Here is a 14,122-nt window from a genome sequence, read left to right on the forward strand (position 1 = left end):
AGGTACACTATTGAGATAGTTTTTTGGGGGGCATTCATCCTATTCATCTGATCATGGAATTAGCTAAACAATCTAAGTTTTGGGGATATAAAAATCAGTAACTAGATTTAATACCTACTGTCAAATTACCATATTTACATTATGAAAGACAGATGTCAAACGCAGTGAACTGTAATTCAATGTGACGCATGCTAGAAGTACATGCAAAGGAATATTTTCTAGGGTGTATCTGAGTATATTCAGACTGAGAAAGAAACTCCCTCCTGCCTTCTCCAGCTCGATTCTCCAAGCAAGACAAAGGCAGGCTGGCTCCTGAGACCTGGTTTCCCTCCCTGTCCTTCTGACCCAGGGTTTCTCAGCCTGAGCACTACTGACTCTGTGGGTCCAGTAATTCTTTGTCACGTGGGTGCTGTCCTGGGCATTGTGGGGCATTTAGTGGCACTGCTGGCCTCTACCCACTAGATGCCACTAGTGCCCCTCCTGACATCACTCCCACTAGGACAATCAAAAATGCCCACTCATCCTATTCAGAAACACTGCCTAAGACCAGGCTACAGAGAGCAGAACATGTACTCGGCTTGATCTCTCCTTGTATGAATCCTTTCTTACAGGCTAAATGCAAGACATTAAGTGTGAAGATTAAAATTCTTACCTGGCAGGTACTGGGACATTACGGAAAGTCACGACAGAGCAAAGGGAGGCTGTGCCCACAAATGAAGTCCCCCTTGTACATCTGGGAAGGCATTAACATACGAACTGAGGCTGACACATTCTGTTTAGTGCCAGGGAACCTTTTGTGCTGCACACATAGAATAGAGGGTCTAAGGAGCCAAAAAGCGTGACTGTCTTTAACTGAGTTATTTAAACCATTTACATTTAATATGGGTACAGCTATGGTTAGGTTTAAGTCTGTTATCTAATTTTCTCTTACATTTTTTCCACTTCTGTTTTTAGATTCTATTCTGGATTGAATTTTTTGTAGCTCCATTTTATCTCCTTTTTCAGCTCTTTAGTTATAATTCTTTGTCATGTTAACTTAGGGATTGCTTTATGCTTTAAAGCATAAAATTTGGGTGCCGGGTTCTAGTCCCAGTTGCTCCTCTTCCAGTCCAGCTCTGCTGTGGCCTGGGAAGACAGTGGAGGATGGCCCAAGTGCTTGGGCCCCTGCACCCGCATGGGAGACCAGGAAGAAGCACCTGGCTTCGGATTGGTGCAGTGCCGGCCGTAGCGGCCATTGGGGAGTGAACCAACGGAAGGAAGACCTTTCTCTTTGTCTCTCTATCTCTCACTGTCTATAACTCTATCTGTCAAGTAAATTTAAAAAATAAAATAAAGTATAAAATTTAACTTATCCCAGTCTACCTTGAAATGATTAACCACAATCTCATACAGTATAATAATCTGACAATGTCCTTCTACTTTCCTGTCCTGGCTGCTGCCCTATTCTTGTCTCACATTTTGTTCACACATATACTATAAACCTTAAACAGTTATTTCTGCTTTAAAATTACAAAATCCTCTGTGTCTATTCATAGTTATAATTTCCAGTATTTTTTTGGTATAAATCCAGAGCTTTATCTGGTATCATTTTCCTTCTACTTAAAACATTTCCTTAAACACTTCCTATAATACATATCACCTTTTGTATGTCTAAAAATTTTATTTTGCCTTCATTTCTGAAAAATATTTTCAGTTGGTACAGAATTTCAGGTTCAGTTTTCTTTTTTCAGTACTCTAAGACGTAACCTCACTTTCTTCTACCTAAAATGTTTCCAACAAGAAATCTGCTATAATTCTTATCTTTGTCTATCTGTAATCCATCTTTTTAGATCAAGCTGCTTTTAAGATTTTTAAAAAATCATTATTGACTTTAAGAAATCTGATAATGTAATTTTCTTCATTTTAAAAAAAATTTTTTTTCATTTATTTGAAAGGCAGAGCGATAGAGAAAAGTATACACACACATAGAAAGAAATCTTCCATCTACTGGTTCACTCCCCAAATCGTCACAATGGCCAGGGCTGGGCCAGGCCAAGGCTGGGAGTTAGGAATTCCATCCTGGTGTCCCATATGGGTGCAGGGGCCCGAGCATGTAGGCCATCTTACGCTGCCTTCCCAGGAACATTAGCAGGGAGCTGGTCTGGAAGTGGAGCAGCCAGGACTCAAACCAGTACTCTGATACAGGATGCTGGAGTTACAGGTGGCAGCCTACCGATTCTGGCCCCTTTTCCATGTTTCTTATGCTTAGGCTTTGCTGACCATGGATTGGTGGCTTTACAGTTTTCATCAGATCTGGAAACCTCGGGGCCATTATTTCTTCAAATATTTTATCTTTCTCCCTTCAGGACTCTACTTACACATTCCCGAGTAAGGCCATCTGAAGTTATCCCATAATTCACTGATGTTTCCTTCATTAAAAAAAAAAAAACTTTTAAAATATTTTTCTCTATATTTTATTTAAGATTTTATTTAAGATTTTATTTATTTATTTGAAAGGTAGAGTTACAGAGAAGCAGAGGCAGAGAGAGAGAGAGAGAGAGAGAGGTCTTCCATCCGCTGGTTCACTCCCCAGATGGCCTCAATGGCCGGAGCTGCACTGATCTGAAGCCAGGAGCCAGGAGCTTCTTCCGGGTCTCCCATGTGGGTGCTGGGGCCCAAGGACTTGGGCCATCTTCCGCTGCTTTCTCAGGCCATAGCAGAGAGCTGGATCGGAAGTGGAGCAGCTGGGACTTGAACCAGTGCCCATACGGGATGCCGGGACTGCAGGCAGCAGCTTTATACACTATGACACAGCGCTGGCCCCTTGTTTTTAATTTCTGTTACTGTATCTTCAAGTTCACTAATTCTTCTGCAATATGTAATTCTGCCATTAATCTCATGTGTATTTTCATACTAAAGATTCTTTTATTTCTAGAAGTTCAATGAGTCTGTTTTTACATGTGCCATGTCTAAAGCTCAACTGTTGCCCTCATGTCCTCAATATATGGCATATAAGTACACCTGTTTTAATGTCCTTATTTGCTATCACTTGTGCCATTTCTGGGTAGGTTTCCATGGTTGATTCTTTTCTTCATTATGGATCCTACTTTCCTACGTCTTTGCAAGCCAAGAATTTTTTACTAGATGCCAAGCATTGTGAAGTTTACCTCAGTGGGTGCAGAAAAAAATGCATTCTTTTCATGGGCTAATCCTCCGCCTAGCGGCGCCGGCACACCAGATTCTGTCCCGGTTGCCCCTCTTCCAGGCCAGCTCTCTGCTGTGGCCAGGGAGTGCAGTGGAGGATGGCCCAGGTGCTTGGGCCCTGCACCCCATGGGAGACCAGGAAAAGCACCTGGCTCCTGGCTCCTGCCATCGGATCAGCGCGGTGCGCCGGCCGCAGCGCGCCGGCCGCGGCAGCCATTGGAGGGTGAACCAACGGCAAAGGAAGACCTTTCTCTCTGTCTCTCTCTCTCACTGTCCACTCTGCCTGTCAAAAAAAAATATATATATATATATATTCTTGAAAGTTTTTTTCTGCTATCAGGTTAACTGGAAGGCTTCTGGGTCTGGTTTTCAAGCTTTGGTAAGTAGAACCAGAAGCAACTGTAGTCTGGGGCTAGTTGCCCCACTACTCAGTCAGGTAATTCTCCACCTGATGCCCGTGAGGCTTTTGGTTCATTCCCCCAAAGTGGCTGCAACGGCTGGAGTTAGGCTGAACCCAGGAGCCAGGAGCTTCTTCCAGGTCTCCCACATGGGTGCAGGGGCCCAAACATTTGGGCCATGTTCTGCTGCTTTCCCAGGCACATTATCAGGGAGGTGGATTAGAAGTGGAGCAATCAGGACTCGAACCAGCACCTATATGGGATGCTGGTGCTGCAAGGTGCAGCTTTACCTGCTATGCCACAGTGCCGGCCCCAAAATATATGTAATTTTAAAAGAAAGATTGTCGGGGGCCAGTGCTGTGGCACAGTGGGTTAAAGCCCCCGACTGCAGTGCCGGCATCCTATATGGGTGCTGTTTCGAGTCCTGTCTCCTCTACTTCTGATTCAATTCCCTGCTAAGATCCTGGGAAAGCAGTGGAAGATTGCCCAAGTACTTGGGCCCCTGCACCCACAAGGGAGACCAGGACAAAGCTCCTGGTTCCTGGCTTCAGCCTGGTCCAGCCCTGATCATTGCAGCCATTTGGGGAGTGAACCAGAGGATAGAAGATCTCTCTCTGTCTCTCTCTCCCTCTCTGTAACTTTGCCTTTCAAATATATAAAATAAATCTTAAAAAAAATTGTGGATTCATACTGTTATTTTCAATTCCACTTCAGGAATACTTTAAATATTTTATTATTTGAATTTACAGTTATATATTTGCTAACTGATGCTGGAAATTTTGGTTTCTAATAATGCTAACATAATCATCTATTCTACATAGCATACAACAATTTCAATACAAAATACCTACATTATTACTAACAATAAAGACCACAGAATGAATTTTTTTTTGACAGGCAGAGTGGACAGTGAGAGAGAGAGACAGAGAGGAAGGTCTTCCTTTTTCCGTTGGTTCACCCTCAATGGCCGCTGCAGCCAGCCCGCTGCGGCCGGCGCACCGCACTGATCTGAAGCCAGGAGCCAGGTACTTATCCTGGTCTCCCATGTGGGTGCAGGGCCCAAGGAACTGGGCCATCCTCCACTGCACTCCCAGGCCATAACAGAGAGCTGGACAGGAAGAGGAGCAACTGGGACAGAATCCGGTGCCCTGACCGGGACTAGAACCCGGGGTGTCAGCGCTGCAGGTGGAGGATTAGCCTAGTGAGCCGCAGCACTGGCCCACAGAATGAATTTTAAGAGTTCTTTGCATTCATTTCACCCTTGGAGCATATCCCTTAAAGAATATATGATCAAAACACTATATTTTAAAAGCAGCTGAATTCTTGCTATATGGATTATAATATTAACATAAAATATAGATATATTTATTGGCCTTTAGCTTGAGAAATATTTTTACCAGATATGAAATGATAGGTTGATGATTATTCTATTTCAGGGCATTAACACTATTTTTTTTTTGCCTTATTATTTATTTATTTATTTTTGACAGGCAGAGTGGACAGTGAGAGAGAGAGACAGAGAGAAAGGTCTTCCTTTGCCGTTGGTTCACCCTCCAATGGCCGCCGAGGCCGGTGCACCGCGCTGATCCGAAGGCAGGAGCCAGGTACTTATCCTGGTCTCCCATGGGGTGCAGGGCCCAAGCACTTGGGCCATCCTCCACTGCACTCCCTGGCCACAGCAGAGAGCTGGCCTGGAAGAGGGGCAACCGGGACAGAATCCGGCGCCCTGACCGGGACAAGAACACGGTGTGCCGGCGCCGCAAGGCGGAGGATTAGCCTAGTGAGCTGAGGCGCTGGCCGGCATTAACACTATTAATCTATCCCATTCTGTGGTTTGGGAAAGTCAGCTGTCATTTTGCTTTCTTTTGAAGATAATCTATCTTCCCTGACTTTAACATTTTCTCTTTGTTTTTGATCTTCTATAGGTGTAGATATCTTTTTATTTATCTTGCTTAATTTTTGAGTTCTTAACAATTTAAACATTTTAAATTTAACAATTTAAAAATTTTTCAAATTTTTAATTTGAAAGGCATAAACACAAAGAGATCTCCCATCTGCTGGTTTACTCCCCAAATGCCTACAACACCTAGGATTGGTCCAGGTGGAAGCCAGGAGCCTGGAACTTAACCCAGGTCTCCCACGTGGGTGGCAGAGACCCAAATACTTGGGACATCACCTGCTGCCTCCCATGGTGCACAACAGCAGGAAGCTGGATCAGAAGTGAAGGTGGGACTTGAACCCAGGCACTTCCGTGTGGTATGCAGGCGTCTTTAACCACTGCACCAAATGCCTGTCCCCTTACCTATGTTCTCATTGTTTTAGATATTAACTCATCAAATATTGTTTCTAATTTATTTTCTCTCTCTTCTCCTTTGGGACATGAATTAAATATACATTAGACATTCTCACTGTTTCCTCTCGGTATTAACCTCTCTCTTCTATGGTTTCCATCCTTTGGTTTCTCTTGGCTTTATTTTGCTAAATTTTTGCTTTCCTTTAGTTTGCAAATTCACTTAGGTTGTATATAATTTGCTGTTAAACCTGTGTATTGAATTTCAACATTAGTTACTCTATTTTTGACCACAAAATTTCATTTTGGTTTTGTTTGCTTCTACAAGGCATCTGGGAGATCAGCAATCTAGAATCATCCTAAACCAATTTCACAATCACAGACTTTCTGGCCTATTTTACCAAAAATCATATTTGGTCCTTGTGAAGGATGGTTTATTTCAGGTATACTTTATTCTTTAAAATGCAGTTTTTTAATAATCCACGCTCAGCACCCCTTGGGCTCTTTGGCCTTGTACTGCCTTGATTCAGAAGTTCACCTTCCAGACCGCCATTAGGGCCTAGCAGATTAAGTCATCATCCTAATGGGCAAATCCTGGCTATTGCACTTTTGATCCAGCTCTCTGCTGTGGCCTGGGAAAGCAGTCGAAGATGGCCCAAGTGGTTGGGCCCCTGTCATCCACATGGGAGACCGGGTTGGAGTTCCTGGCTCCTGGGTTTGGCCTAGCCCAGCCTTGGCCAAACCCTGCCCAATATGGCCATTTTGAGAGTGAACCAGTGGATTGAAGAGAAATTCATTCTCATTCTCATTTTCTCTCTCTCTCTCTCTCTCTCTTTCCTCTCTCTGTAAATCTGCCTTTCAAATAAATAAATCTTAAAAAAAAAAGAAGAAATGCAAATGCACCTTCACCTCTCAATTGTTTGCTCTAATTGAAAAATAATCTCCAAGGCCAGGTTCCGCTATCTGTAACTGGCCCAGAAATTCTTCCCCTCACTAGATCTTTGGTGCTTTTATGATGTTTTACTATTTCATGCAGCCTTTTCTTCATGGAAGGGTTGGTCTAGATTACTTCATTAGTCACTCAGAAACAAATCCCACCAGAGTTTTCATAGCTAGCTCCCCTTCATTAAGATATCACCTCCTCAGAGTCATCACTGATCCTGTTTAAAATAACATCTCCATCTCCCTCTCTTCATCTGCCTTATCTCTCTTCAAGGCACTTACCCTACCCTAATATCTATTTGTTAAATTTTCCCACTAAAAGGCAAACTATTGAAAGGACAGAAATTGTATCTGTTTCATTCCTTTGAGAGATGGGAATGAGGAGGAAGAAACTTACTATGTAGCCTATGCCCTTCTGAACTCTCCAAGTATTAAGAAAAATCATGTTTTAAGCCATTAAATGTGCATGCATTGTCTTACCACTATCCTGCTCCTTCTTCTTTCCTAAAACAGACCTCTGTCAATATCTGTGGTGCCAACCCTCCTCTATGCTTGCTCCCTGTAGTCTTCAGCTTCATTTTTTTTTTTATCTTTTATTTAATGAATATAAATTTCCAAAGTACGTCTCATGGGTTACAATGGCTTTCCCCCCCATACCGTCCCTCCCACCCACCACCCTCCCCTTTCCCACTCCCTCTCCCCTTCCATTCACATCAAGATTCATTTTCGATTATCTTAGTATACAGAAGATCAGCTTAGTATACCTTAAGTAAGGATTTCAACAGTTTGTTCCCACACAGAAACATAAAGTGAAAAATAATAGATGATTTTTTTTTTAAATGATGATGAAATCAGATCAGACCTATTGTCATGTTTAATCCCAGTGAGAGTCAAGTTGGGAATTGATAGTTTCTTTTCTTTTTTTTTTTTTTTTTAACAGAAGATCAGTTTAGTGTACATTAAGTAAAGATTTCAACAGTTTGCACCCCCATAGAAACACAAAGTGAAATATACTGTTTGAGTACTCGTTATAGCATTAAGCCTCAGTGTACAGCACATTAAGGACAGAGATCCTACATGAGGAGTAAGTGCACAGTGACTCCTGTTGTTGACTTTACAAATTGACACTCCTGTTTATGGCATCAGTAATCTCCCTATGCACCAGTCATGAGTTTCCAAGGCTATGGAAGCCCCTTGAGTTCTCCGACTCTTATCTTGTTTAGACAAGGTCATAGTCAAAGTGGAGGTTCTCTCCTCCCTTCAGAGAAAGGCACCTCCCTCTTTGAAGACCTGTTCTTTCCACTGGGATCTCACTCACAGAGATCTTTTTGCCAGAGTGTCTTGGCTTTCCATGCCTGAAATACTCTCATGGGCTTTTCAGCCAGATCCGAGTGCCTTTAGGGCTGATTCTGAGGCCAGAGTGCTATTTAGGACATCTGCCATTCTATGAGTCTGTTCAGCTTCATTTATTCCTACCACTTCAATAGAGAGCAGTAATGACTACTACTGACTGGTCACTTATGTGTCAGGACGTATACTAGCAGCTGCATGTGGAATATTACAGTTATGTTTTAAAAAACAAATCCCAAAAGAACAACAGAAAACTTTTGCAAGGGAAGATAAACCAATCTATGAGGCAGTTACTATTATCTCCATTTTAAAGCTGAGGAAGTAACAGTGTAGGCTGGTTAAGTAAGCTGCCTATAATCATACAGCTAAGTAATGGTGAGTCTGGGATTTGCATTCCTACTACAATTACCTGTGGAGAAAGCACACTATAAATCTGTATCGTTAAATCTGACCACTTCCAAATTGCACACTAACATTTCTATATGGCTGCTTGCCCTCTTCAAAGCATGTCCTGCAGGCGCCATGCACTTAGCATGTCTAAAACCAATCTCACTTGCTTTACACATCTCCCCAGATCTGCTACTGATACTTTACATTTTGCTGACAGTTTCATTATTCTATCAGTCATCCATGGAAATCTTTTTAAACCAGTTTTATTGAGATATAATTCAAAGACTATGCAATTCACCCACTTTAAATGTATAATTAAATGGGCTTTAGGGGCCAGCACTGTGATGTAGTGGGTAAAGCCACTGCCTGCAGTGCCAACATCCCATATGGGCGCCAGTTCAAGTCTCAGCAGCTCCACTTCAAATCCAGCTCTGATACTGCCTGGGAAAGCAGTAGAAGACGGCCCAACTCCTTGGCCCCTGCACCCACGTAAAAGACCAGGAAGAAGCTCCTGGCTTCGAACTGGTCTAGCTCCAGCCATTGCAGCCATTTGGGGAGTGAACTAGCAGATTGGAAGACCTCTCTCTCTCTCTCTCTCTCTCTCTCTCTCTGCCTCTGCTTCTCTGTAACTCTTTCAAATAAATAAATGATTTTTTTAAAAAAAATGGGCTTAGTTTATTCAACGAGCTTTGAAACCATCACCACTATCAATTTTAGAGCATTTCCCATGTTCCTAAAAGAAGACCCCTTTCCTCATCAATCAATTTCTCTATAGGTCTATTCTGGACATAGAAATTCTGCCATCAGACTTGGCCATTCCTTGCCCCTAATCTCTCCCTACTCCAGTAATGATTTCGTTACCTCAGTTGGTTGATTTCTTCCAGTGACAAGCCCCACATCGCCTCCTAGCCCAGTCACTGACTGACTTACTCAGGAATCACTGGCCTCCTGGTCTCCCCTTTGTGGTGCTGCCAGACTCCTTCCAGCGTGCAGGGGTTTCCCACTATACAGAGAGTAAGTTCACACTTCTTAGTGTGACACTCAAGACAAGCCAAGTTCCACTCCAAACCACATTCCCAGGCTTTCTCCTCTCCTGAACCATCCATTCCACTCTTAGTCATGCTGGATTATATGAAAAATGCATGATACATAGGTCATATTTCATAGCTTTTGGTTTGCTGAAAAAATTTTCAAGTTTGGCTTTCGTATTTGATTTTATGTTTTACACAAATTACATGTTTCAAGACACTGAACACATATACTAAAAATGTCTTTCAAATTGGGATACAAAAGTAATTTTCAAAGACAACTAGGTTGGAGTTTATCATCAAAAGGATATGGAAGCTGAAGAAATTCTGCTGAGCTGGTTGGAAAAGACTTTTTGGCTGGGACACAGAGCAGCAGCTGGGGTCAGCGTCAGTTCTCCCAGCAAGTCCATGCCAGCCACGTCATCAGGGATTACAAGTGTTACAGGATGCCCGAGCACAGGGTGGATCCTGTCGCAGTGCGCTTCAGTCGTACCAAAGTTTGATCTGCTGTCAGAAAACAAATTTAACTTTTCTCCCCTTCCTTAAGAAATTATTAAAATATTATTCCAAAAAGCTTTTTGCAACCTTTAATATATGCATAACCACGTAACCCACATACTAGTTTTGTTGAGGTAAGTAACTGTCCCACTCAGGGAACCACAGCAATGGAAAGAGGAGGAAAGTGGGCATTTCAGTGACGGTGTCGTGGCTCCTGCTTTTGCTGTCAGTAACAGCAGTTTCTTATTCTAGAGGTGTATTTCCTCCACTAAACCACTCTGTGGTTGGGAGCAGATCACTCTGGGGGACGGGGGGAGGGCGGGAATCACGTGGCCTGAAACTGGTGCCGCGACACCTGACGTCCCTCTCATACATTCTACACTATGACAGAAGCTGAAATTACGGCTTATAGGAGCAAATGAGACAAACTAGGCCACTTTTCTCCCTAAGAAAGACTCTAGTGAAGTTTCTGCTTACTCTCCAATGGCTCTTTTCTAAACAGAGGAGAAATCTAGTGGACCTCTTCCTCTCACTAATCACGCCATCCAGGGAAACATCTATAAATATCGGCTCAGAGGTCCAAACTCTTGTTAGTAAAACTATCACAATGAGCTGTCTACCTGTAAGGACTGTATGATAACAGAGGGATACTAAAGAAAGATATGGGGTGAGGGGCTTGTTACCTGTACCCTAAAGGACAAAAGATATTCTCATCTGAGGGATAATTCTGGGACAGTTTCAGGAAGTAGACTAAAAAACCATGGGTAGCCTGTTTAAGCCTTGAGATTCTGACTACTGGTGTTGACGGAGGGCATATTCATGAAGGCAGAAACCATTAAATAAAATACAGTAATTCGGCTTAAGCATACAACAGGTCTTTTCTTGATAAAGTTTATGTTCATTTTGGAGTCTGTGGTAGTTGGATGGCACAGGAAGGCAAGGCAGAAGTTCTATATTATATTCTACCCCCTCCATGTACTCTATTTTTAGTGTTTGAAGAAGGCTGCAGTGGGGGAAAAGATGACTTCCAAACCTGTGCAAAATGCCAACGTATACAAAGTAATATACAGTAATTTTTTTGGATTCATAGTATCTCTTTATCCAAGAGTTCAAGTAATTGTAATTTTAAATTCAGTCTTCTCCTCTCATGCCTAAATGAAACTGGAATTAGCAGGGAGAAGGAACACATCCTCAGGTCAATTAGAACATATTCAAGGCACTAAGAATAATAACAGTTTTCAATACAGATAACTTTATAAAGCTTTACTTCCACATTCCCTATAGAGAAGATGACACTGGACACTTTGCAATGACAAGTGAGACCACTTCCAATTTCCACCTCCGTTCATTTTCATGCTAGGAAAGTACAACACAGAGAGGGGCAACAATGTTTTGCTCCTTCACCTCATATAACGCCGACAGTTTACGACAAGAGCAATTCCATTTGACAGGTTCAAAGTGGGTTCCTTCTCTACCCTGCAAAGCAAAGAAAAGCTAAGCTATCTCTCGAGATTCTAAAACCAATTTCTGAGTGATACAAATTTTGGTTTGTGAAAACTACCACCCCAGAAATGACTGTAATTCAGTACCTAATTAACCAAGAGGAAAATGACAAATTTTAGGTTTATTTCTCTCTAGTGAGATAGAAAAACATGATAGGTTTTAGATAAATCTACTTACTCACCAAAAGCCAATATGGAATAAGAAAATATGAGGGTCTCAGAAAATTAATTTCAAGGTGACTTTGGGTAAAGAAAGAAAACTGTGAATCTACCGGAAATGGAAGTAAAATGGCTGAGAAAGTCTGCAGAGCCACGGCACCATTGGAAGCCATGGGCTCAGGACTTACCCGAAGACATCTCTTGACAGGACTCCATTTACCTCTACACTGAAATTAAATCTTATCTGCAAAACAATACATGAGGTGTGAGATTGAATAGGAGCCAAGACAATGTCCACACCATCTCTAAAGGAAAAGTATATTCTTTTTTTTTTCTTCTTTTTTTTTTTTTTTAATTTACTTGACAGAGTTACAGACAGTGAGAGAGAGAGACAGAGAGAAAGGTCCTCCCTCCGCTGGTTCACTCCTCAAACGGCCGCCATGGCCAGTGCTGCGCCGATCCAAAGCCAGGAACCAGGAGCCTCCTCCCAGTCTCCCATGCGGGTGCAGGGGCCCAAGCACCCGGGCCATCCTCCACTGCCCTCCTGGGCCACAGCAGAGAGCTGGACTGGAAGAGGAGTGATCGGGACCAGAACCCGGCGCCCATATGGCGCCGCAAGGCGGATGATTAACCAAGTGAGCCACAGCGCCGGCCCAAGTACATTCTTTTTTAAAAGTGTAAACATCATTTTAAACTGAGAAATCCTAATTGTAGACATTAACAGAGTACAAAATGATACTTTGGTATATGGTATACAATGTGGTATGATTAAATCAAACTAATTAATATGCTCATTATCTAACTTATTTTTTGTGGTGAGACTTTTGACTTTTACTCTCACCCATTTTGAAATACACATTTTTATTGACTACAGTCACCCTGTCCTGCAGATCTCAAAACCTATTCCTTCTCCCTAACTGGAACTTTGCACTGTTTGCCCAACAACTGCTCATATCTCCTTCTCCCCTAACCAGCCTCTGGTAACCACCTTTCTGTTCTCCACTCCTCTGAATTTGACTTTCAGAAATTCCATATATCAGTGAGATTATGTGGTATTTGTCTTTCTGTGCACGTCTTGTCTGAAGGAAGAAGGTAGATATGGTACATATTCACAGTGGAATACTACTCAGCTTTTTAAAAGGAGGAAATTCTGTTATTCAGGACAAAACAGATGAACCTGGAGGAAAAGGGTCTTCTTTACCAACTTTTTTCAATTTATCTTTCCTTCTACACACTTAATACTTGCCTGTGTTCAAATTCTGAATTTTAAATATATTGAATCCTACAACTCAGGGAATACTTGTCATTCTCCCAACATATTCCCTTGTCTTTTTAAAAGAAACTATCAATTTTTTATTTTTACTACTTTCATACATGGAATGTTCCACGCTTTTTTCCTCACTTTCTCTTCCCCTTCCCCAATGTGATTTGTATGTCCTCTCTCCAATTTATGTCACTGTTCTAACTATTCCCTACCTTTAATCTGCATTTTTCTTCCTAAGTAGCATACAAGAGTCTCTAGACCCGACTGCCTGATTCAAATCCTGACTCTGCTTGTTACTTAAGTTCGGTACCTTGGTTTTCTCAGCTATAAAATGAGGGTGATGATGATGGTGATGAGACCTATTTTTCAAGGAGTTAAATGAGTAAGTACATAGAGGGCATCTGAAACACTGACAATAATACTTACATATAGACAATGATAACACAGACAGCAAGAACTTAAACCTGCTAAAGACAGCACAAGAAAGGGAGGAGCTAGGTGAGCACTTAACTGTGTTCATCTTTAGAAACCCATCTATTCCAAATGAAAATTTTATTTCTCCAATGTTTATATTTTAGCAAAATTTCATTATTTGCTCTTACAGTGACTTTATAAAAGAGGGAGATAATCAACCAGGTTTATTATCTTAGTTTAACAGAAAAATTAAACACAAAAGCAAAAGAGGCATCTAAAATGACACATTAAAAGCAATAAATGAAAATAGGATCTCCTGTCTCCAGAGGACCTCAGCTGTCACACGACCAACACAAGTTGCCTTAAGAAACCAAATGATTTCAATATTAAAAGTTAATCAATCCTATCCTTCTATCTCCTTCAGAATAGAGGTCTCTTGAAAACATATGACTTAACCAAGAGAAACATTTTTGTACAAAAGAACAGCTTACCTTAGGATGCACCACAATGACTTTGCGTATAAAATGTTTTATAATTAGACAATCTCTTATCAGTGTTCTGGGCTCTTCATCAACCTGTAACAACACAACAAAGACCCCCACCACACAAACACAAACCCAAGAACACAGATCAATCAGCTTGCGGTGTTTCTTCTAGAAGCAAACATCAGACATCTTCAGGGAAACCTCTCTGGGAGTAGGAGT

General features: G+C 41.8%; 1 protein-coding gene across 1 annotated transcript in view; it reads right to left on the minus strand.

Moving 5' to 3' along the window:
- The window catches only part of TOP6BL (TOP6B like initiator of meiotic double strand breaks), a 94,913-nt gene that overhangs the window by 24,628 nt on the left and 56,163 nt on the right, over window positions 1-14,122 (minus strand). Inside the window, exons 5-8 of the mRNA XM_070050967.1 lie at window positions 13,910-13,993; window positions 11,929-11,984; window positions 11,484-11,555; window positions 9,893-10,085 (exon numbers count right to left, since the gene is read on the minus strand). Coding sequence (XP_069907068.1) covers window positions 9,893-10,085; window positions 11,484-11,555; window positions 11,929-11,984; window positions 13,910-13,993 — 405 coding nt within the window. The remainder of the gene's footprint in view (window positions 1-9,892; window positions 10,086-11,483; window positions 11,556-11,928; window positions 11,985-13,909; window positions 13,994-14,122) is intronic.

This window comes from Oryctolagus cuniculus, chromosome 1 (genome assembly GCF_964237555.1).
Source record: "Oryctolagus cuniculus chromosome 1, mOryCun1.1, whole genome shotgun sequence".
NCBI classification, from domain to species: domain Eukaryota; kingdom Metazoa; phylum Chordata; class Mammalia; order Lagomorpha; family Leporidae; genus Oryctolagus; species Oryctolagus cuniculus.